This window comes from Lytechinus pictus, chromosome 11, assembly GCF_037042905.1.
Source record: "Lytechinus pictus isolate F3 Inbred chromosome 11, Lp3.0, whole genome shotgun sequence".
Lineage (NCBI taxonomy): Eukaryota > Metazoa > Echinodermata > Echinoidea > Temnopleuroida > Toxopneustidae > Lytechinus > Lytechinus pictus.
The window spans coordinates 22249095-22274220 of NC_087255.1; the positions used below are offsets into that span (position 1 = coordinate 22249095).

General features: G+C 35.4%; 1 protein-coding gene across 1 annotated transcript in view; it reads left to right on the forward strand.

Moving 5' to 3' along the window:
• The window catches only part of LOC129271977 (HEAT repeat-containing protein 1-like), a 33003-nt gene extending 9311 nt beyond the window's left edge, over positions 1-23692 (forward strand). The window contains exons 9-28 of the mRNA XM_064107110.1: positions 521-628; positions 1545-1662; positions 2181-2282; positions 2773-2868; positions 3156-3244; positions 4833-5044; positions 5786-5892; positions 6400-6603; positions 6901-7126; positions 7396-7559; positions 7996-8188; positions 8863-9047; positions 10417-10623; positions 11495-11734; positions 12546-12677; positions 13043-13134; positions 13739-13906; positions 14399-14514; positions 16425-16549; positions 23206-23692. Coding sequence (XP_063963180.1) covers positions 521-628; positions 1545-1662; positions 2181-2282; positions 2773-2868; positions 3156-3244; positions 4833-5044; positions 5786-5892; positions 6400-6603; positions 6901-7126; positions 7396-7559; positions 7996-8188; positions 8863-9047; positions 10417-10623; positions 11495-11734; positions 12546-12677; positions 13043-13134; positions 13739-13906; positions 14399-14514; positions 16425-16549; positions 23206-23406 — 3085 coding nt within the window. The 3' untranslated portion in view covers positions 23407-23692. The remainder of the gene's footprint in view (positions 1-520; positions 629-1544; positions 1663-2180; positions 2283-2772; positions 2869-3155; positions 3245-4832; positions 5045-5785; positions 5893-6399; positions 6604-6900; positions 7127-7395; positions 7560-7995; positions 8189-8862; positions 9048-10416; positions 10624-11494; positions 11735-12545; positions 12678-13042; positions 13135-13738; positions 13907-14398; positions 14515-16424; positions 16550-23205) is intronic.
• Positions 23693-25126: the final 1434 nt, after the last annotated feature.

Consider the following 25126-nt stretch of genomic DNA (forward strand, 5'->3'; position numbering starts at 1 on the left):
TATAAGAATAAACACCTCAGTCAGAGCTTAAATGAATTACTTGGTATACTTCTTCTTTTTTCTGAAATACAGGTGCACACTGTTATACAACTTATAAATGTCATGAATTAGGGCTTGATAGGTGAAGTGCCTAGGCCTCATGGAATAGCACAGCTCAAGTCCTGAACTGCTCAAACTGTTTCTCATTTCTTACCCACAATGCATTTTTTCAAATATAATTTAGTCTTGTACTCTTTATACCCAATAGAAAGATAACCAATTCATCCACTTTACTCTTGACAACATTCATACCACTAATGCATCACCAAGACTAATCTAATACAGAGTTTATTAGAAGACCCCACCTTGCAATGGACTGTTATGGAGGACAGTTTGAACTGTTGTATATTTCATGGCTCTATTGCATTAAAGTTTCTAATATGATAACATTGTCATCCAGTAGTAGCTTTTTTTACAAATAGCCAATATGCAATGGAATTCAGGTATTTTTCTATCATATTTAATTCCATTCTATCTCTAGGTGCCTTCTCCATGGGTATGTTTCTGCATGTACCAATGGTCTTGATGACGACAGCAGGAGAGAGCTGAGAGAGAAAATTGCCCCAGTAGTCCAAGGCTTAGAAAGAAGGTAATATGAATTTCTTGTTTGTAATTATATTGCTATTGTTGAGGAACATGCTTATTCCACTGTGCGTTTGACATTGTTCTGTATACATATCCGTTTATTGTTTATGATGTTCTTTCTTCTGTCTTCTCTTTTATTTTTAAGGTGTCATTGGATGGTATTCTGAAATCGGGTTTAACTTAAGACATTGTCTAACTCTGTGTTAAAATTATGGGAAGCCAAAAATTCAAAACTTGCATTAACATTATGGGCAATTCCATATAAAAATAATAAACCTTTTTGTACGTTCGACCCCCATTTTTCTCAAGTCTTACTTCACTTAATAAACTGACCAAGTCATGGACCCTTGAGAACATTAACTGTCAAAATAACAAGAAATCAGAGACAGAAAATTTCATAAAGGCCCCACATATACATGTAGGGGGTCGGACGTACTTATTTTATGGAATTGCCCTTATGTTTTCTATCTTCACTTGGCTCTATCCTCATGTTATAATAATGAAGAGAACTATTTCAGTAATATTTTCTAGTCAGTTATGAACGGTTGGAGTGTCAAATGAGCTTACAAAATGAATTTGCACTGTGAGAGATACCTGTCACAGTTGGCTATCCATAGTTAAACCACACTTTTGGACCAGTGTAAATTAAACCCAAGTGCAGAATGCGGGCCATTATGTTTAAATTTAGAAAAAGGGATATAGAATTAGACTAGATAACATGGATAAATCATTAAAGTAGTGGAATGAAGTGGAATAAACACCATACGATTAGAAGCCTAAATGGGTGATATATATACTAGCTGGTTATTGGATAAAATGGCAATTAGATTGAACTGATTTTGAGTGTTGTTCAGTGATTCATAGATTAGATCAACTGCTGTTAGACTATAAAATGGCCATAAACCATTTTCCTTTCCTAGGTTTCCTGAAGCAATGGATTTGATTCTTGAGTCTTATCTGGCAGACGGTGACAATGATGATAAGCAGACTTACGTCCAGGATTTTGTCTCCATGTACTCGGGTGGCATGAAACATCAGGTATTATGTCTCTCTGTCTAAATACTGTATAAGACAAATAAGCCACAAGTATGGCATACAGATATCTTCAAGATATTTGTGGATATTCATGAATGGCGATTTTACATTTCTGGGTGTTTCATAAAGAGTTCTGTGTGAATCTGAATCCGTGCTTATGTGCCAACTCGCACATGACATTTAATGGATAATCGCATTGATAACTACCAAGCTATGATTTAGCAATTGTCCATTAGGTATGATCTGATCAATGCTGTGATGCGCTATATTCTTACATGTCTATGAAACACCCCCTTGTGTTGTTTCACTAGCAGCAGTGTCCAAATGGAAATTTTGGCAATGTTGGACACACAATATAACCAAAAATTAAACCGCGACAAAGATTTCAGTTTATTTATATCTCAAGAGGTGCTAGGTTTTCAAAAAACCTATATTTAGCAGCATTCACTTATCAAATTGGCAACATTCATTTTTTCCTCTGTATATTTCCTCTATATGTTTGTGCTTTTATCTCTTGTTAGCTTCTACCTGAATCTAACACCAGTCTTGTATTGAGTCTGAACCATGCAAATCCTGATGTGAGGAGAATGGCCGTTAATCACATCCAAAATATTATTCAACAGGTATGGCAATGTTATCTTGTTATCAAACGCTTTTTTAGATTAAGTCATATGAAAGACAAAATTTTCTTCCACCATAAATGCACCTATGCATGAAGATAATAAAGATGTAGACATTTTGATGAGATAAATTTTCTCGTCTTTTTGTACAATATTACCTTCTAACCCCATTTCTCATTGTTTATGTGACTTAAAATGGTATTGTTCTCGAACATTTGTTATCTGTGAAAAAGTTGGACAAAGTTCTAAAAGCAAAGATCTTTGTCTATTTTGACCATATTTTGTTATTTTGATAAACAGACAATTCATGGGCATTGATAAGCCGGGGTAATAGTATGCAGCGCTTAGAAACATTTGAATTAAGCGCTATATAAATGTTGCATATTATTATTATTATTATTATAAAATAATTGCATATATGCCATTTATATTTCCCGTTTCCAATATGTCTCTTTCTCTCTCTTGCCTTATCTGTTTTTTTTCTTGTTACCAGGGAGGAGAATTAGATTCATTTTTCCAGGAGAGCCTTCTTCAAAGACTACAGGATGATTCTGCGTCCGTAGTAGCAGCTGTTCTACAAATTGGTGAGGTAAGAAATAAAAATTAAGAAGTACCATGGCACATATATGGCATGAAAATTTATGATTACATCTACAATGATAAAGACAATCACTCGTTCAAGATAGATAGAGAAATGAATCATTAATGAAAAAAGGAAGATTCAAAGCCACAAATACCAGAGCATTTTTCATTGGAAGAGGGATGGCTTTCCAATTCTTGGCAGCTGCTGCAGCTAAACGTTTTTGAAAGTTGATTGAATGGCGAATGTGAAATAAATCATGTACTACGTCAGTGTTGCATTTTTTTGTATTTCAGAGCCTTTGTGAGTTGGTTCCAGTGGATCCAATGTTTGCTGCTCTCCAGAAACTCCTCAACAAGAAGAAGAAGAGACATGGAAATGATTGGTAAGGAAAAATACAGAATTTCTGACCTCTTATATGCAAGATTTTCCTGAAATGGTTTGATTATATTGTAATATTCTCTAAAAATCATGGCTTCAGCAGTTCCTAAAGGGATTTAAGAATAGAGAAAAATGGGTGTCCGTTATACAGAAGGTTGATTATTTTATAGGATTGCCTTAATGCTAGCCAGATAATATTCAGCAATAGGGGCAAAAGGGCAATTTGATGTTGAAGCCTTAACCCTAACTAGGCCGGGCTTTTTTTGCTGTTCTGTGGCCGGGGGGGGGTTGATTCAACCCCCCCCTGAGATCTCGGCTGCCGATCGCGTGAGCGCCGCAAAAATTTGCACGCTGGTAGTGTGCGATGTAATCTACAAGGCTGTATGGTAAAATTTTCCAAAATAATGAGATTTTATTTTATATGAATTAATTATGCTAATTTATGCATAAATCATACTTTTTGCTCTAATTCACTAAATAAAGCTCCTAGAATGCTAATTTTTGGTAAAAATATTCTTTGTAGCATTCTTAACAATGGCAATTGAAAAAAACTTTGGTTTGGAAATCAATTTCTTATGTATTTTATTGTTTTATGAATTTCTTATGTATTTCCTTGTTTTTCAACCTTTTGTTTTTCTTTGTTTTTTTCACCAGATTTATTGCACAACCTTTTTGAAGCATAATTATGCTATAATCAATTGCTTTCAGCTGTTTAAAGTAAAAATAATCATATCTTTATGAATAAGATGAGAAAACTCCATTTGCATTGACTTTGTACACAAAATCACGTTTTGGAACAATTTTTGGTCTGACATGAACTTACAAAATGTTGCGTAATTTCGGAACCGCGTACCCGGGCGTCGTAAATTTGGTCTCAATAGATGCGCGATACTTAAAAGTATAAACTCTGCGAGTGGCGCGGTCAAAAATTTTCGCGCGGCGGAATGGTCGCAGAAAATGTTGAGGGGGGGGGTTGATTCAACCCCCCCCCGGCCATTTTAGGGTTAAATTTGAAATTGCTCAAATTCCTCAAATATTCTAAGTCCAGGGTAATATATTATCTTACATGTAGTGATGTACTGTGTCACGAGGCTTTCTGATAAAATCATGAACAACTTTTCTGAACAACTAGCATATGGCAAGCTAAGTTGGGTTCCCAAACATTCATCAACACCTGGGCACAGTAAAGCAATATAGTCGCTGAATATCCATTTAGTTGGTACATTGTAAAAAAAACCAATAATAATAGTAATAATGATAATAATTATAATGATAGCATCAACTTCAACAACAAGAGCAATAATAATGATAAAGGTCTCTATGCGCTTCCAACGGGCTTGGATATTTTTACCCATGTTTTAGCCTGGCAGCTGTACTGCAGTGCTCAAGCATTTCAAGTGATTGATTCTTGCCAGGTACCCACTCGCCTCTCCTGGGTTGAGTACAGTACATTGGGGATCAATTTCTTGCCGAAGGAAATTACGCCATGGCTGGGATTTGAACCCATGACCCTTTGTTGTAATCCACTGGCCACAATGCTCCAGCAATTGCTTGCACTTGTGTTCTAAATATAGATTTGTTTTCCTGCACAGGGGCAGCATGGTCAAAGGAGCCATCAAAATCATCACCAGCCAATCATTCATCACCAAGGCCCCTCATCTGGTTAATGATGCAGTTGCCATGACGATACCGTACATCTTCATCGCTGCCCAAGCAAACTTGGGTTTAGAGTCTGGGGTGAGAGCTGACATAGCTGGATCTCACTTAGTCAGTAGTCATCTGATGATGAAAGGCTTGAAATCTGGTGAGTCTTATAGAATTTTGTGATTATGTAATAACAAAATAATTTCAATAGCAACAGGCAAAAAAAAAGTTTGGTTTCAGGCGCTACTTTTCAGAACTTTTCAGAACGCGCACTACTGCGTATTGATCAATAAGATTGCGCGTTGCTTTTCATTTACGCGTCAGCATTTAAGTGCAACTTAAGTCATACTTAAATCTTTTTGAAACACCTCCAGGACTCTAGCACTCTGTATTTTTTTCCCTGAATAGAAATAATAAATAATGGTTAACTCGTCTAGAGCACACATGTCCATCAAGCATGACGCTAATGGTGCCATGTGCAATAGAACATACATTTATAAGGAGATAAATACAAATTGTGCTACATTTTCATATAAAGTACACATTTTTCAAATTAATGATATGGAACAATGTAGTTAAAATCATTTCTATAATCATGTGTAAAACTGAGATAAGATGATATAATGTAAACTTTATGAGGCCTACATTTGTAGAAACCAAAAGAACATATATCCTTTATGACTATGATGATAGAAATGTTTATTTGAGATTGGTTCTAATTTTGTTACTATTCATTCATGTTAATCCCCCTGATAGACCATCAATCTGACCAAGGCTTCTATTTGGAGTATGTTCCAAATTTTGTTATAATTACTTGTTCTCAAGATAACATTGTAAATTGCATAGTTTTAACCCCCAAAGTTGTTAAATATTTGAAATCCTTTTTTTCTATATCACATAGTCTTGTCTTCCAAGAAGAAAGTGAATGAAAGTCTCGTCACAACCAAGATTCTTGATCTGTTTGGTAAGAACATGGCTGCCATGAAGCAAGAAGATATGGACAAGACGGTAAATATCTTTTTCTCTTATTACATTTACATATTTCTTTGATTTGTTTCATTCAACTCTTGCCCCCCCCCCCAATTTTGGTATAATTGTGTTGTATTAGGTACTTTATAACACTTTTATGATGTAAGTTCGGCTGTTATATAAGGTTAATTTTCCTTTCTGGCTGCTTCCTGCCAAGCATCATTTTATATATTTTACCAATGTATATACTGTATTATATGTATGTATCATGCAAATTCATGTTTAATGCTTTGGTTATATAAAATGAAATGAATCAGATATTTGTCTATCAAAATCTAATACCTGTCCAGCCATTATGCATATAAGATTGATATATATTTCTATAGGATGTTCACGAAATGAAGACTTATTGTGTTTTTGTGAAACAGACCCCTGGGGCCCGTAACTTGACTACATTGACTACAATATACAATCAATTGTAAAAATCAAGCATACGATAAATCGCTAACCTTTGTGTTACGGGACACTGATCTCTTCTTTTCCCAGGTTTCATCTTTGCTGTCCCACCTGGAAGCTACGTCCAAACCTGAAGCCTTCAGACTGATCGTAGTGACCGTCTTCTTACGAACCCTGCAACATGTCCATGGTGGTGAATCCAAGCTCTACATGGCTCGCAAACTTCTTGCAGTGCTGGACATCGATGCCATGAAAACATGTCAGAAGAGTGTTGAGCTCATCAAGTTGGAGCAGGTATGTTTTTACATTTCTTTGTTGTTGCTTTTTATTCACCGTTCATTGGGTTTTTTTAATGTGATTTTTACTCTTGACATTTTGTTTTTCATGTGTTTCAAGTTCAGGAGAACTTGTTCTAAGTTGAAGTAGCAGTGGTACATGTATGTTCTTAAATTATAAAGAAGCATTTTAAATGAAAGCTACATTTTTTTAGCGTAGCCCTTTCTTATCCAGTCTCATCCTTAGATTATACCATTATGTCAACATGTTTTAAAATTTTATTTTATGAAGTCTTCTGTTCTTTTATTTTTCCAGGGGGAGGGTTCTGAAGAGCAAGATGGCCCCCTCCAGCCAACAGGTGTTCCATCTACTGAGCTCCCTCCCCAGCTACACACTCACCTGTCAGCCTTGCTCACTGTGAGGAGGAAGCACCGCGTTGCTGGCACGGTGTATCTCTATTCATCTCAGGTACAAGTCATGCTGTGGGCACTGGAGAGCATGGTGCTCTCTCTTGCACCGTCGGTGTCGGCCCTTGCACCCGGTGAGTGCATTGGAAAAGTGTTTATTTACAATATGCAGAGTTTATAGTATCATATTTTCAACTATTTAGTCTTTGGTAGTTAATAGAGCCTACAACTTCTTCAGTCACTAATGCATGATAACCAATTAATGGAGCATTAGCCATGATCAGCAATAACTACATAAAATAGTAGGTAGCTACATAATTGCATGATTTATGAAAAAAATAATATTGTGAACATCATTAACCTTAATTTATCAGTCTGATATGATATATGTATTTCTTTTCAGATTCGAAATGGTGGTTGCCTGGAACGAAGAAAGGTCCTATTGGAGGTCAGTATGTGACCTTTGTACTTCAGCTTGTTGACCTTTTGACACAAGGGTCATCTGAATGTCATTTGAAGGACGGAACCAAGCAGGAATTTAGGGATATTGTACACAGTGTCATCAAGGTATGATTCTTGAACATTATTTCATGAATATGTTTTTTTTTTTAGCAGTGAAGAAAATTATTTGGTTTAGAAGGGCATGAAAGCAGTAGACTATGATAGTACCATTCCACTTTTATATAGCGCTCTATACATCAAAACAATGTCTCAAAGCACTCTACAGATATGTTATTACCCAAGTCATCAGATCTTGGCATGCCTGGACACGATGTATGTACTTTTCCCCACTCCCTGGGGAGCATTCCAACTAGAGTTTCAAGGTTCAATTGCTAGGCATACTACAAAGTCTTGATGCGGCCACTGCCTCGATTATAGGCTATAAAAGCAGTATTGATGACTAAAATTTCCTGTTTAATTAAAGCTAATTTAACAGGTAATGCTAAATACACTTGTCATCTGTTCATTTCCGTTAACTTATAATATTTCCTTGTTAATACAGAATCTATTCAGTGATTCCACAAACTTCTTGAAGCTGCTCAGTATTGGATGGATTGGTCATGTGATACCCTCTCAGCCAATGGGATTCAAGCCTTCTCCACTGTTTCAAGTCCGGTGTCTGGGTATGGGTGCAGCAATCTTTGATTCCATGGAGCAAAATGAACTCAATTCTCTGTTGGGGAGGGAAAGTTTTGGTAAGGATTGTATATTTTGTATGTTATTTTATGGGTAATTCCATTAAATAATCAGCATTTAGTATATCCAACCTCCATTAATTTCCATCCTTACTTCATTTTATGAGCTGCTCAAGTTATGATAAATTGAGAGTATTATAACTTTTCATATGAGTATAAGAAAACATATACAAGATTTGGGGGCCAATTTCATAAAGACTTGTATTAAGATAAATGCACAGTTTTCTATAACAAGTTATCAGCAAATCAAATTGGATGATTTTAGTAGATTTAAACCGTTATTGCAAATTTGTTAAATACAAATTTTATGAAACGGGCCGCGGATGTACATATTTTATTTTATTTCCCTCATGTGTTGAGATCCAGATTTTTTTCTTGACTATTATGTTGCTATTCTATTGTTCAAATTTTTATGCAATAAGAATTATTGTCATCATCTGTCATCTATATACTATATGAAATAATCCTAAGTTTTAAAATAAGCATCTGACCAAGCATTAAATCTCGAGAGATTTAATCATCTTCACCTTTCACTTTTGATCAATCATTATTAGCAAGAAATGTGTAAAATCACACATAATTTTTAAGCCTCCAATTATGGAAATATAGTGATGCAAAATTGTTGTCATCTGGCAAAAATATATTCCCTTTTTGTTTTCATTTTCATCTTTCAGTCCTTTCCTGTCTCCTGATGGCGTTGTCCAGTCACCTTGAACCAGTCAGATCTGTTACAATCAGATGCCTTCAGACAATACATGATGGTTGCCATGGTGATGGTGTTACTCCGTACCATTGGCTTATCCAGAGATTGCTCAAGAAGAAAGAATCTCTTGAAATAGATTCAAGATACATTAAACAGGTTTGTTCAGAAATATTTTTTTTTCTTCTAATAGTTTTGAAGGGGAAGTTCTCCCTGAGGATGAATTGGATTTAATAAAAGCAGAAAAATACTGGTAAAGTTTTGATGTAAATTTGTCAAAGAATTACAGTTGTTAATTTTATAAGTTTTATTTTGTGATGTCACAGATGAGGAGATCCTCCATATGTAGTGGGATATATATTTATAAAAATCCAGTTTTATAAAAAAAAATTGAAAGTGATTTTATTTGTGCTTTGAATATATCATCAGACATATCATTTTGTACCCCTTTCTATGGGAAAAATATTTTAATTCATCATGTTCTATTGATTTATGGAATTTATATTACATGATATATAAGGGAGCTGCTTGCATATGACATCAAAAATTAAAAACTTTGAAAATTTATAATTTTCTTATTCTATCATGGATTTTTATCACACCTCCACCAATATTTTTTCCAAAATTTGCTTTTTTTTATCAAAACCAATTGTCAGGTTGAACATCCCCTTTAAAGTTTGTAAGCATTTCAGTGTATACAAATAAAGTATGGACGACATTGAAAATGAGTTGTAAATGGTGGGACTTGATCAAAAGTTTGGAAATGCCTTGCTTTCCTATTCTTGCACAATGCTAAGACGACTCAGGGGACCTTTTTCAGAAAATTTTCAGCACCAACAGATAGCCATTCCCAGACAGCTCCTATATTTACAGTCCGATGCTAGCACTTTAATAGCCCCAAAACAGCCTCAAATTTAATCAGGCTGGCAATTGTCGGCAGACAAACGTTAATGATATTACCCCCCCCCCCCTTTGATGTGCGTACATTGCGTGCGATGGTGTAATAATAAACCTCTAAGTGCATTGATAATTACAATGTATGTCTTGAACACATTATGAATAACCATATTATTATTAATGCCATGTCAGAATTACACCTGGGTCCCGTCTTACAAAGAGTTACGATCAATCACAACTATGGACGGCCAGCAACGTCAACATCTATTATGCATGTTTCTTCAAAATATTTTCTAACTATGATGTATATTCATGTATTCATTGTTTTCATGAAAATTCATTGTGCTTCTCTATGTTTTCAAAGGACATTGTGCAAATTTCCTGTAGAAAAAATTATGACACTGATGGATTTCCATAGAGTTACGATTGATTGGATCAATCGTAACTCTTTGGAAGACAGGCCCCAGGTCTGAAATATTCACTCTTATCTGTTTGAATTATTGTGATAGAATAAGAAGGTGAACTGCAATATCAATGCTATGTCAAAATTACATAATTATAGTAACTTTATGAAATATTGAAGTGGTTTGATAGTAGCACAATGACTTATGCTTCAAAATGATCAATCCAGGCACTTCGGAACTCCCTCATGAAAGCCAACAAGTTACCAGTTGTCACATTCCCAAAGCAGGAGAAAACTACACCCGATGTGAAAGGAGCTTCTTCCGTACAGGCAAAGCAATGCTTGGAATGGATCTTGGACTATATCAGGCAAGAGGGCATTCCACATCTTGCACAGAGGGCTCTTCTGCAGCTCCTTGATGAGGTGGATTCAGAAGTAAGTTACATAATCTTTTATTTTACTCTTTTTTTTTAATACATTTATCATTTTTACATTATCACTTTAATGCCTCCAGCCTCTCGAGATGGTTGCCCAAGGCATTATGTTTTGGTGTTATATGTCCGTCCATCCCATTTTCGTTCTTGCTATACATAAAGAACTGTTTGATGGATCGAATTTAAACTTGGTCCGAGTATGCATATAGGAGAGACGACGATCTGAGTTGTTTTTCGGGTCACAAGTCAAAGGTCACATTGGTCATTACCTGAAAATACCTTGTTCTCGCAATAACTGGGGAACTATATAAGAGTTCAAATTCAAACTCTGCTTATTTTTGCATATAGGAAGGACAATGATCTGATTAGATTTCAGCTAAAGGTCACAGGTCATTACCTACATTGCAATATCTTTATCTCGCAATGACTGAAGAACCGTTTGAGGGTTCAACTTTAAACTTAGTTCTTCGTTTACAGCAAATAATGTAGGGAAGATTACATGATAATGTATTGCAGTATATGTTCAATTTCCAAGCTTTGGACTTTTGTGAGAGTTGCCTCTGTACGAAATAAAACTCTGACATGCATTTGTAACTTCCTAATCTGCAATTTTTGAAGGAGTGTATTATGCTGCTTTAATTGAGGCACAAATGGAACATTGAAGAATTGGAGATGTAATACTTTACATATAATTTGGCATGAGTGAAACTTATAGTTTGCTTAGATTTGCCCTTCTGCTCAAAAGTTTTTTAATCAATGAAGATGAATTAACTGCATCAATTAAAATAAATATATATATATTTACATGTGGATTTGGTATTTCTTTTGATAAATGTCTTACCATAACCCCCCCCCCCCTTCCTTTTACATAGACTGTCCTGTCGTCGCTTCTTGGTCTGCTACAAGAGCTCCTAGTTCAGGCCTTTGTTGAAGAGGGCTCTCTCAGTGTTGATCAGACTCACAGTTTGCAGTGTATCGTGAGTCACATGACCCCTGCGACGGCCCACCTGATGTCTGATCAGAAGAGTCTTGACCTTCTACTGGAGGTGCTGAGTCGAGAGAAGCCGGTCTGTGAAGGGCTGGCTTCACCATCAGAGATGGCGCTAAAACAGGTGGGAAATCAATATCAGTTCCATGTTGTATTGTATACAAATAATACACATTAACATGGGCATTAGTAAGAATTATACGCACGGTGCTGGTGTATAGTATACAAATAATGTACATCGTTAAGGTCATTAGTAGGAATTATACACACAAGGTACCTTTGAAACAGTTTTTACATGCACCAGGCAAAGTCAAGGGTGTTTGAAGAGTTTCTTTGGTAAAAAAAGTGTGGGTTATGATATTCTGATGCCCAAGCAAATCGATGTTTATTATGTGCTTTATAAGATAGTGATGTAGAGCCTTGTTATTTGATAAACTTCATTCTTCTGGAGGTGCTGAGTTGAGAGAAGCCGGTCTGTGAAGGGCTAGCTTCTCCATCAGAGATGGCTCTGAAACAGGTGGGAAATCAATGTCATGGTGCTGGTGTAAAGTATAAAAATATATAGACGCATGAGATACCTTTTGAATAGTTCTTATGCTAGGTGTAGCTGTTCAAAGGTAACATGTGCGGTATTCATTCTAATGTCCAAGCTAAGTGTTATGGATTGTATGTGATGTACAAGATAGTGTGCTTTGGATCCATGTTACTTGATAAACCTTTGGTGATTGCAATGATGATGATGATGATGATGATTATGATGATGATTATGATGATGATGATGATGATGATGATGATGATAATGATGGTGATGATGGTGGCGGCGGTGGTGGTGATGATGTTGGTGTGATGATAATTCAAGATGTCATTTCCAAAAGATTGACTCAGGTGGTTTTGTTGCACATATTTTTGAATGATTGCCAACATTCCTCTTTCAGATTACCGGAGCATTCTTTGAGGCACTTCCTTCCTCTACCACCCAACAGGCCGTACTAGCTAGACTGATCGACCTGCAAGTTGACACAAACAGTTCATCTACAGCCAATCATCTGGCAAAGGTCATCAAGAAGGTTTGTGAATAGAGAGAGGGGGGTGAGGGGTGGGGACAGAAGGCAGGGGTGGGAGGGGGAGAAAGAGAGAGGAGGAACTGCAGGAGGAGAGATAGAGGGAATAGAGAGAGGGTAGGGGGGCGGGAGGGAGGGAGAGAAAGCATGATCAGTTATGAGTTTGACATTTGTCCATATGTGTGGTATCCTATGAGGAAAGAATTCATGCAGATTTATTTATCTAATTGTGGGTGTATTGTGTCCTAGAAAATTTTACATGGAAACCTACTCAGACCTCACCATTTTAATCAAGGTGCTGTTAAAAGTTTATCTTTACCAGCAAAAATGTCTTATTGGAATTCCATATATATTCTTTGTTTTGGCATCAGCTGCCACTGAACGGAACACAGGTTGTGAAAGAGCTTAGTCAGATTACTGCTGGCCAGAAACCTAAGACTGTCAAAGATGCAAGAAGAGTAAGGTAAATCAGCTTTTGTTTTATTTTTATTCTATTGATTTTTTTTTTTGGGGGGTGATTGCATGAAATATGAAATGAAATTCTTACTCCACTCCAAGGACTGCTCAATCCATGATGAATCAAGAGCTTTATAATCTTTCATGTTAACTAGGAAACAGAATGATATTGTTTAAAAAATTTCCCACATTCAGTGCTGCTAAAAAGTTAGTGAACCTCACCTGAAAATGAACATATTCAAAGTGTTCAGGTTCTGCCATGTTTTAGATATTTAATTGTGAAGTCAAGTGATAAAATATTGCATTCAATAAAGTTTGCTTCTTTTGGCTCGCTGAACATTATAGTGTTGTTGTCTACATTCAACACTCAACATGAAGGAGTGCATTTTGTGATGGGGGTTCACTAACTTTTGAGCACACCTTTATGGAGGGTTGGACATATAATTAATGCCATATGCTGCTCAAGGGCATATAACTTAGTGTTTTTTCCGATTCATGCTCACTGTATTTCACATTTGACCATTAAAGTTAATAATATTTTGGTGAACCTGGATATTTCAAATAATTGAATGTTCTATTTCTCTAATCCACTCATTGGATGTTAATTTCAGGCAAAAGTCAAAGGACTCCAGCACCGAAGATGCATCGCAGACGGCGTCAAGCGAGGGCCGGAAGTGGCAGAGGGTGATGACGATCTTGGAGAATCTACAACAGAGGAAACTGGGAAAGATGGAAGGCAGGCATACCATTGTACCTGCTCTCTTTAACATTCTCAATCTGTAAGTCATCCGTGCTTTTATGGTCAGAGGGGAATGTTGCATATTGTGGAAGTAGAAGGGAAATTTGGGTGCTATTAAAAGTGAAAATATTTGAGGATCCATGTTCTTTGATGTCATTTGAGAAGAATATCATATTAGATTTGTCCAGTGTAAACACTGCTTCTGAAGTGCCCATATATTAGATTCTGATGAAAATTGTCTGGAGATTTTTGGCCAAATAGTCATGCCAGGTTTGGACTTAGTCCCATGTGCACATTTCTCTGTGTGCAGTATATCTACCTTTGGAGTATAAATTGAATAAATTTGTTATCAGTTCACTAATCCCCTTATTTGAGATATCTTTTGTAATGCCTAACACTAATATAGTAGCTCCTTGGGTTTTTTAGAGTTTAACCTTATCACAAGCAATTTGAATGCACAAATTATCCCAAACTCTTATTTGTTTAGACCTGTTAATTTTTTTTCACATCTGTTTGATTTTGATGCCATTAGGTGCCTAGATCTACCAGCCACTGATCAGGGATCTGCAGAATACATCAAGCAACTTCTCCTCACCACCATTCTCAATATCTGTGATCATCTCGGTGATACAGAGGGAGAAGAAACAGGTATGATCATTTTAATACTTTTTTTCAGATCATACATGTCATTGGTTTGGTTTAAAGAGAAATGCCAGTTGTGGTAACGATCTCAAAATTAGCTCGAACAGAATCCTATGACACCCAAGTGTGTTTATGTATAATTTTTTTTTTTTTTTTATTTATTTATTTATTCAAGTCCATTAAAATACATTGAGCATATAAAAAATATAAAACTACATAAAGAAACAAGGATACATAGTAAGATGCAAGTAAGATTTTTTTAAAGGCTAAGATTGTACAAGGATATTTACAGTACATGCATAAAAATGAACATGAAATGGGAAGCTGCAAAAGAACAAAGCAAATGTTCTGTCGAGGCCGTCCTATGGACAGTAAAATATAAAATTCAAGACTTGTACTGATAAAATAAACATATAACAATTAGGAAATATGACGGGATAAATTAAATTAAGATGTTGGATGGTTGAAAAGAAAGTTTTTCAGCTTGGATTTAAAGGAATTTAAATATGAGATCTGTTTGATGTTACGGGGAAGAGAATTCCAAATGCAAGGTCCTTTGAATTTAAAAGAAAAGGAAGATGCTGTATTTTTACTTCTTCTACATAATAATTTTCAGGATTTCTAGTGTTATAACTGTGCATCAATATTTTACCTTTGATCATAGAGGCAAGATTATATGGCACTTTATTTTGTTTATGTTTGAAAACCATTAATGCAACACAATATTGATTCAACTGATATACATTTAGGAAATGAAAAATATGTGCCCCAAATAGCTCTGGAATAAAATGTGTAATTGGTGAGAAATAGCAAAATAAACATGGAATTCCATGAACTGTCAGATATTTTTCCAAGCCATATTATTTAATACATTGTCGTACATGTGCTTTTCTGTGTAAGTGATCATAAGTGTTGTCAGATTTTCAGCTATTATTTCATGATTTCACAGAGATAAGTTCATTTTAATGTACCATATCTGGATCTATGATAATATGGGAACAAATTAACCTCGATTTTAAAGAATTTCTCATGAATGATATTTTTTTATGGAAGTACATTATTTTGCCATTTAAGTGTCCCTTTTAGAAATAATGCGAATGTACACTTCACTTCCAAATGGTTTATTCCCTTTTTGTCTAATACCCATTTGGTTTCATCCCACCTAGTCTGATCTTATTGGCCCGTATTCTGAAGTCGGGTTTAACTTAGACCATGGTCTAACTCTGTGCTAAAATTATGAGAAGCCAAACGTTTCAAAATTTTGTTCACAGTGAATGCTTCTCATGTTTACTGTGCTCTTTACTAATTCTTTAATGGTGAAGACAACTGTCATACTTATCCTTCCCAGGCAGTTAATAATGTTTTGGGAGTCAAATGAGCTGATACATTTAACCTCTACTGTTAGATATTTATGTAACATCTAGCTTTCCATAGTTAAACCACAGCTTAAAACCAGAGTTTAAATTAAACCTGACTTCAGAATAAGGGCCATTATGTCTGCAACCATTTTCACTCATTACCATGATGTTGCTTATTGATCATTTTGTCTATACCTGTATCTGTTGGACTATTTTGCTATAAGCCTATTTCATCAAGATGTATTGAATTTATGGTCGACAGAATGGTCATAGAATGGAATGAGGGCATTTAAGTAGAGGCAGTTGCAATAAGATCATTAGATCCTTAGGTCACAAAATAACAATTAGCTCAATAAAGTTCTTTTAACTTAATTCACAGTTGCCCAAATGGGATTCACTGTTGTGTTTTTTTCAAATAAGACCAATTCTTATACCAAGAAAAATTCAACAGATCATGAATAATCAAGTATTTGAGAAATTATATTAAATATTGTAAATGTGATTTGATATAATATAAAAACCTTCCTTTATCTTGTATAATCCTTGGCAATTTTTCAGGTCCACTGATAACAGAAGAGCAGTTCAGCGTTGAGTTGGTGGTGCAATGTATCCGTACCTCAGACAATCCCCAAACACACAACCATGCTTTGCTTCTACTGGCTACAGCTGCTAAGCTTTTCCCTGTAAGTTTATTTGATTTTCTTTCATGTCTACTACCTTTAATTAAAATCATGGTACTCTGAGTTCAAATAATCAAGACTGAGTCCACCCATGTGGTTTTGTCAATTTTAGCATTCTTTCTTCTTCAGTTTTATCTGTTGAAGGGATTGAGTATTTTTGGAACGTCTGCAAAAAATCTGAGCTGTGAGGCTTTACATGCTGTCAGTGCATGCAATAATGTTTCAAGAGGAATTGCTGAAAATGATATTTCCTGAGCATTATTACATGCTTCGCAATAAAGTTAAAAAAAGTGACGATATGTATTTTCCCTCCATTCATGTCTGACCTACATGATTGCAATTATGATTCCAGCAGTAGCTGCAAGGGAAAAATAGTTCAGATCCTGAACATGGCCATATGCAGCGGGGAGAGGGGGTAGTTTCCACTAAAAATTTTGAAAACCTACATTTTTTTACTGAAAATTCTCAAAAAATTCACCAATAGTGTGCACAAAATCCTTCAATTTCATTCAAAAATGCAAAAGCGCCCCACGACAATTCTGGTCACTTCGCTCCCTTTCATTCAAGTTTCTTCGAAAATTTTTTCACATCCTTCCCACCCCAGGAAAAATTTCTGCGTACAGCCTTGATCCTGAATGATGTTGAATAATCACTTTAAGAGTGATGGGATAGCTTAAAATTGCATGTGAAAAATGTAAAGGATTGATTGGAAAGAATGTAGAGTAAACATGAATGGATTGAATTCGCCATTTAATTTTCATTTTCGTGAGGAATCCATGTAATTACAAGCCTTGTTTTCTTGAAGATTTATCCTTTTCATTATCAATTTTCTTTTTTTCTATACGCACTATCAAACAGCTGTCAACCTTGTTTTGTTGCTGATGGAAAGAGGAGAATATTATGTACATTTTGTGTCTCATGTTATTTCGGACATAAAACTGAATCTTGTACAGGAAATTAGGTAATCGGTTACGCTGCCATCCCTAAAACAAGATCATGTTTAGTGATTGCAGAGACTTACACTGGGACTGCTGAAAACGTGTTTGCCGAAGACTAGAGTCCAGCGCACACTATGCAACGCAATTTGCACTAAGGCCCGATTGGAACAAAATTACAGCATATGCGCCAACCTGCAACGCTCTGTAGCTGCGATACAACTTCTTGCAGAAAAATTATACACCAAATTTCAGACATTTGACATGTCCAATCTTCCTGTGATTTTTCATAATTTCAGCCAATCAGGTTTGTCCTAGACTATGACATTGTAACCAATTTTCTGCACTACTAATAAACACAAAGAGAAACTGGCCAAAATCATGGTCATTCTTCTGGCCTGGCTGCTACTAGTCTGACCCGGTCACGTGATTAGGTTGTTGAGCTGGATCTCCATAGAACTAGACATAATAAATTGGAAAATGGTGTCATATTTGACTAGCCTAATTTGGTGTAACTGCTTCAGAGCTGAAGTTGAACAATTATAATTGGTCAAGATTAAATTTCATTTGACATTAAAAGTCTGAAATTAGCATGTTTTAACCCCCAAATCTGGGATGAAATTGCAACTCAGAGCATGCAAAAAAAAACATGTGCATCAAATTGGCCCTGCATCTGTGCATGGAGGAGGCGCCATGGAGATGCAGATTGTTGCAGAGCTGTTGCAGAGCTGTTGCAATATGTGTGCTGACCTGGGATGCAATTGCACTGAGATACAATTGACAACTTGTACCAATCGGATCTCAGTGCCATTGCATCGCATTGTGTGCACTGGGCTTTACTTCATGGAAGAAGGATGTTTGTCATATCTGTACAAGGTGAATGTAATATGTTTGGTATTCTATATAGACTTATAGTCTATAGAATTGTCCAAGTGTCCACCTGAGAAGCATGAGTGAGTGAGTGGGTGTGTAATGGAGTGAGTGAGTGGGTGGGTGGGTGGGTGTGTGGTCGGGTGGGTGGGTGAGTGAGCAATTGGATTTATGAATATAAGAATTATAGTGCGTATGAATGACTAAGTGAGTGGATGGATGGGTAGTTGGATGGATGAATGGATGAGAGAGAGAATGACTGATTACATGCCCATATGAATGAGGTAACAAAGGAATCGGCCAATAAATCAATCACTTTAATTTTAGATTCATGAAAAATACTACTTCATTTGTTAACAGATTTGATTCTTATCTTTTTGTTTGGGTAGGGGAGGTGGGGCTAACTTGCAGAATTTCTAAGACTACACAAAACATCTGCATTTTTTTCTCAAGCACTCTACTTGTTATTACAAAAATCATCAGAAATGCTACTCCTATTTTTTTAGACACCTGAACAAATATCTGACACTTCTTTTAGCAGAAAATCCTGCTGAAAATGTGCTTTGCATTTTTAACAGAAGGTTTGTCACATTTCCTCTCGTTTTGTCTACAAAAATGTGAGAATAAGCAATGAAAAGATGCTTGCTTGATTCATTTTGAAAGACATAGCTCTGATTTTGTTAAGGTGCCTAATCTCCTTGTCCTTTCAATTCTATCTCACCACCAACACTTCTGTTCACTTCACCATAAACAGTTGATTGATTGTAATGATTTCATTATTTCAAAGAAAAGCAGTATACAAATGAGCAAAGTGAAACAATGAAAAAGTATCAAGCAAAACTTGTCAATCAAAATGTTAAATCAAATTCATATTACAATCACCAGATGACTTGCCCTTTGAATATTTTAATTTTCTTTTTCAGCCATGACCACATAAGTTGCATAAAAATCATCTTATGGCTCACATTTCACAATACACATAAAATATGACAGTGATACAAATAATCACATACAAAAGAATAGAAATTGAAGAACATAACACTACACATTTCATATTTCTGCTGAGGGCCAGGGTAGATAAACTTAACAGGTTATTTGATGTCCCCTGGCCCCAGAGTAAAACTATTTAAACTCTTCTTTAACAATCAATTGGAAAATAATGCATGACAAAAATCATATGTATATATAGATATATATATATATAAATATATTAATTAATTGATTTGAATAACTTTGTAGAAAGACAGAGAGCAAAAATCACAGATTGAAAATTTCATGTTTGAGTTGTTTGTGGCTACACCTTTATCGAAGTGGAGTGACCATTCAATATAATACTGAAATGTCAGGGGAGAGAAAAGGCAGGAAAAGGTGAAAGGGATAAAAAGAAAGAGAGGGAGAGAGAGAGAAAAAAATGTAGAGAAAGAAAAGAGTAGACAACAAAAAACAAATAGAAGAGGGAAAATTTTTAAAAAGAAAAAGGAAAAAAAAAGATAAAGGAAGAGATAAAGAGAAAGAGGGCAATTATTAAAGAAAGAAAAAAAAGGGGGGACAAGAAAGTCTAAAAAAGGAAGCATGACATTTCACTACTTGCAATTTGTTTGCAGTGTACCATTATTACTTTGCAGTATTCTTGTAAAAATAGAAAATTCCCTGAATTGAGTGCAAACATTATTCGAATTCCACAGTCAACTGGACTTTCACTCATGGCACAATCCATGTCCATTCTGGGGTGTGTATATGCATGAGTGTGTGTGTGTGTGTGTGTGTGTGCATTGATGATCATGCACCGTCATTGTATGCACAGTACAAAGAATGGACCTACATTGTAGATGTACACCATACATATTGATCATTATATGACACTTTCATAGATTCTTGTCATTTGATTGGTTGTTTGATATCATTCATTCTGCCCATTTTACAATAACATCAAATGGGCAATTTTGGATCCCTACGATTTTTGTCCAGTGCACATGCTGAGACCACTGGCGCTACAGGTAAAACACTTGTTTCCAGCGCGACGATCATTAAACCACACTCACACTGCATGCACTTTTGCATCCACATTCATGAATGTCAAATGACAAATAATGACTGTTCATGTAATAGACAGAATGCTTTGTTCAGTGAAAGATGAAATGAATGATCCATTCAACTCGGCTACGCCTCGCTGAATGGATCATTTTATCTTTCACCTCATAAAGTATTCTGTTCGTATAATTATTTGTATATTGCTTGACCATGTGCCAGCAGATTAATAGCTCATATGCAAATGTACATGGCACATGTACATACATGTATGACTGAAGACTAGCCACTTGGGGCTGTTCTCAAACTCTTGACACAAGGCACTTTAAATACAATAAATGTAAAAATTAAGATCTATTCTTACAGAGCTGCCAACTAGTCCTAAAAATGTGGAAGACTGATGGTTTCATGCAAAATACTGATTTTAAAGTTTACTTATGAAACGGCCCCTTTGAGCTATGACATGAGCACTGGCCATTCCCATTTCCGATCCAATAGCAATTCGTTATTACAAGGAATTGTTTACAAAGATTATACATTACATATAAAACTCTCATGTATGCAAATTTTCCACAGAATCTCATAAATTAGTGTATTTTTTATCTGATTTCTGCTGTTTTGTTCATTTTTCATCCCAATATGGTGTACCTTCACAGCGACAAGTTTTCCTGTTACCTGCTCTTGATAAGCTCAAAATAAGAAGCCTTCCAAAACTGGAATAGAGACTTTGATATTTTCTCTCACATTATTGAAAATGGTCATAGAGAATGCAGGTTTCGGTTGAATTAGAAAATGTGCAAATAAAAGTAATAAATGGAAGACTATTCTACATACTTGTGTTTTGATCAGAATTGTTTTTGACAAAGAAGGTAACTATTTACTTTTCTTGACATTGGATCAGATAATGGAGCTAAAAACAAAAAGAGGCAATGAAAAACATGTCTTGGTAGTTGTTCAGGAATTGACCCTGTAATATGCATTATAAATATTCACCTCTTTAAAATAATACTTATATCCACAGTGCTTTTATTGTGCATATGGCGTCCATATTTGCTCAGTGTGTACCCTGTTGGATAATATAACATGGCTGGGCTGATGAAACCTTGCAGCTTAGAAAAAGCTGTATTTAAGAAATATGGCAATGATCTTATTTTTTTTAATGAAAACATTCTCCTGATACCTGTCAAGAACTCTACCTTGGCAAAAGAAAGCTATCACTCTAAAATCAAACTTATTCTGAGCTGTCATCAAAATATTTCAGTTTTGAGATACAAGGTTTTAACAGCCCAGAGACGATATTGAAGCTCTCTTTACATGATTGGCTGAACAGTAACACCAAAATATTCTTAGTACATTTGGTGATCATATAAAAGGCCCAAATCATTGCAATTTGTGGTAACTATACATAACATTCATTAATTTTACTGTTTCAATGTCTATCCATATGGTTCAAAATCAACATAAGTGTGAATATGAATCCCTGTTTGATTATATGTAATTACTTATTTTTACACAAAACTAATTTTTACATATTTTAAGTTTTAAGGGTATCTGAGCCGATTTCCCAATAAATATCTGCATAAAAGTATAAGCATTGCAAAATAAAAGAAACAATATGTACATAGCACAAGAAATGATATTGCAGTGATATTAAAAACTATGTCCTCTGCAGAAATTTTCAACTTTGTCATAAATTAAAACGAACAAGAACATAATACAATTGATATTTCACACACATACAAGCAAACAATGCTTCAAAACTGATTAAAATCAATTTCTGAACATCCATTTGAACAGAAGTTACATGTAAGGTCCAATATATTGCCTCTCGTGACATATTATTTTTTTGCTCAAAACAATATCTAACTCTTAATTGTATGTTTGCTATGAACTGGAACTAGCAACCAAGTTTGATTAAGTACCAAATTGACATATATACATGTACTTGCATTGTATCAACTACAACGTACAATCAATCTTAGCAATAAAGTGTAAAGAGAATGCTTAGTAGGCAATGTACAATTAATTTAATGAAAAAAAATCTCTGGACATGTCATTGAAAATGCACTTCCTGGATTGATTGTGTGTGCAATCACAACAAAGATACACCAGGATGAAATGGTTTATAGGTGCAAGGGAACAACAAAAAAGGCAACTATAAATGAGCCTCCATTAATTGGTTGTATGTTGAATACAAAAAAATATAATGATACAACCTACAGGTTTTCTTTGGAAAGCTTTCAAAATTTGATGTTTTTATTTTTATTTTTTTAACTTTATAGGCACAATTGGTTTCTCATTAGTATTAAATGCAATTTGGCAATAATTTGACAGGCGACTTCTTGTTATAGCATGTAATTATTTCCCATTCTGTTCCTCAATTATTTTCCTACTTCTACCATGAGTTGTCAAGGGTATACCCAGATGTGATTGTTTTGTCCACCATTTATATTTCAAGCGATTTTTAGAGTTTGGAGAGCAATTGCTTTGTTTTTATTGTTTTTTTTTTTCTTGATCAAATTAAACAACAGCAATATAAATAAAAACAAAGAGAATTATCAGTGGAATCATATATTTGTTGCTGATGTATTGTACCTTCATAAATGGGATGGTCTCGGTTGTTATGGAGCTACCTCTGTTGTTCATTGTGACTGTGGAAATGTTTGATGGTGTTGTTGTTATTTTTGGACAAGGATGATTACTCTGATGATCAGCCAGAAATAAGACACTATCTGCACATTCACATCTTTCTTTTACTTCATCCATGATAGAAACGCAACAAAACACTGACCCAAATATTCTGACCAGGATTGTTTGTTCCAACAGGTTGCTCGATTTTTGTGGATTGGTGAGTGGGGGCATCCATTCACCTTTCTGATAGCATTCAATCTTCCCTGTTGGATTCCCAATGTTAGCTGTACAGTCCAGGGAAACCCAGTTTCCACCCATATCATTACCTTCCACACATACTGCCTTTCCCGGAGGGTAGGTGACCTCAAGCCAAATCCTCCATGTAAGATCATCTAATATCCTCCCATCCTTGTATACAAACAAGATGTATGTCCCCTGATCATCTATGATTATATTGCTTATGGTCAGATCTATAGAACATTCATTTGTATCATTTTCATTTTTAATCGTAAATCGATTGACCTGAGATTTTAGCAGTGATGGTGATAAATCACTTGACCGATAAATTGGCAATCTATTTGACTGCTGTAGTGTCACTTTTGATGTGTTTATACATGGATATGGAAATATGAGGGTAGCTTCCTGCCCTTCTGTTCTTGTTAATTGTGTGGATTCACATCCAGAAAGACTTGTTACTAAAATAAAGAAAAACAGTGCATCCTTCCAGGTAAAAAGCTTTGAAATATTCATCTTGAATCAAGGTTAGACTCGTACACAATTGCACAGATTTTTACTTAAAAGGGGGAGCACAGATTATATCAATAGATGAGTCTTTATAAAAAGCAGCTTACAAGTTTCACCATTGACCTCAAAATCTGTGCAAATTTGAAATTGATAATATTGAAAGCCTACTGTGCAAGTCCAAGTGCAAGTGAAAGTTATGCAAATGTGATTGTGATGACTAAGGTATAATCCCAACTGTGGTATACTAGTATCACATGTTATCAAATATAACTTCAGTTCCAAGATCTTTATCCAATTTAATACCTGGGTGGAGAGCAATGCATGTAGATGTTTATATATCATGTAAGACTTGAACAGCAAACCTTGTGATCTACAGCTGATGACGCTGATTTGTCGACTGAATAGCTTCAATGGGCTTGGTAGGTAACAGCAAAAGGGCCCGACTCAGTCTGCAAACTTCTTAAGTCCATCCACAGAGCTGTAACATAGAATTAAGACATGATATATGTATTTCAGATGGAAGAGTCAATGGCATGACAATATTAATATACCAGTAGTGAGACATTCGTTCATTGGCAAAATAATTATTTGAAATAGTAAGAATTATATATCAAATGAAAGCATATCATCTCATCTCTTGAAAAAGTAAGAAATATTTTAAGGTGTTATTATTTTTTTTTACATACTTAATTGGTAAAAGAATTGAATTTGTGAATCATGATATCTATTCTAATTGTGGATTAATATAGGGCAAGGGGTTTGCACTAATAGAAGAGGGGGGTGGTAGGATTTGAATTGGGTGGAATTAGAAATTATTTCGTTCCACAAAATCTGTCATTTTTTTTCAAGTGTTTGCCTAATTTTTGTCTCGCCTGCATAGCAGAGCGAGACTATAGGCGCCGCTTTTCCGACAGCGGCGGCGTCAACATCAAATCTTAACCTAAGGTTAAGTTTTTGAAATGACATCATAACTTAGAAAGTATATGGACCTAGTTCATGAAACTTGGACATAAGGTTAATCAAGTAATAGTGAACATCCTGCTCGAGTTTCAGGTCACGTGACCAAGGTCAAAGGTCATTTAGGGTCAATGAACTTAGACCATGTTGGGAAAATTATTTTCAAAATCTTAACCGAAGGTTAAGTTTTTGAAATGACATCATAACTTAGAAAGTATATGGACCTAGTTCATGAAACTTGGGCATAAGGTTAATCAAGTAAAAGTGAACATCCTGCTCGAGTTTCAGGTCACGTGACCAAGGTCAAAGGTCATTTAGGGTCAATGAACTTTGGTCAAGTTGGGGGTATTTGTTGAATTACCATCATAACTTTGAAAATCTATGGATTTAGTTCATAAAACTTGGACATTAGGTT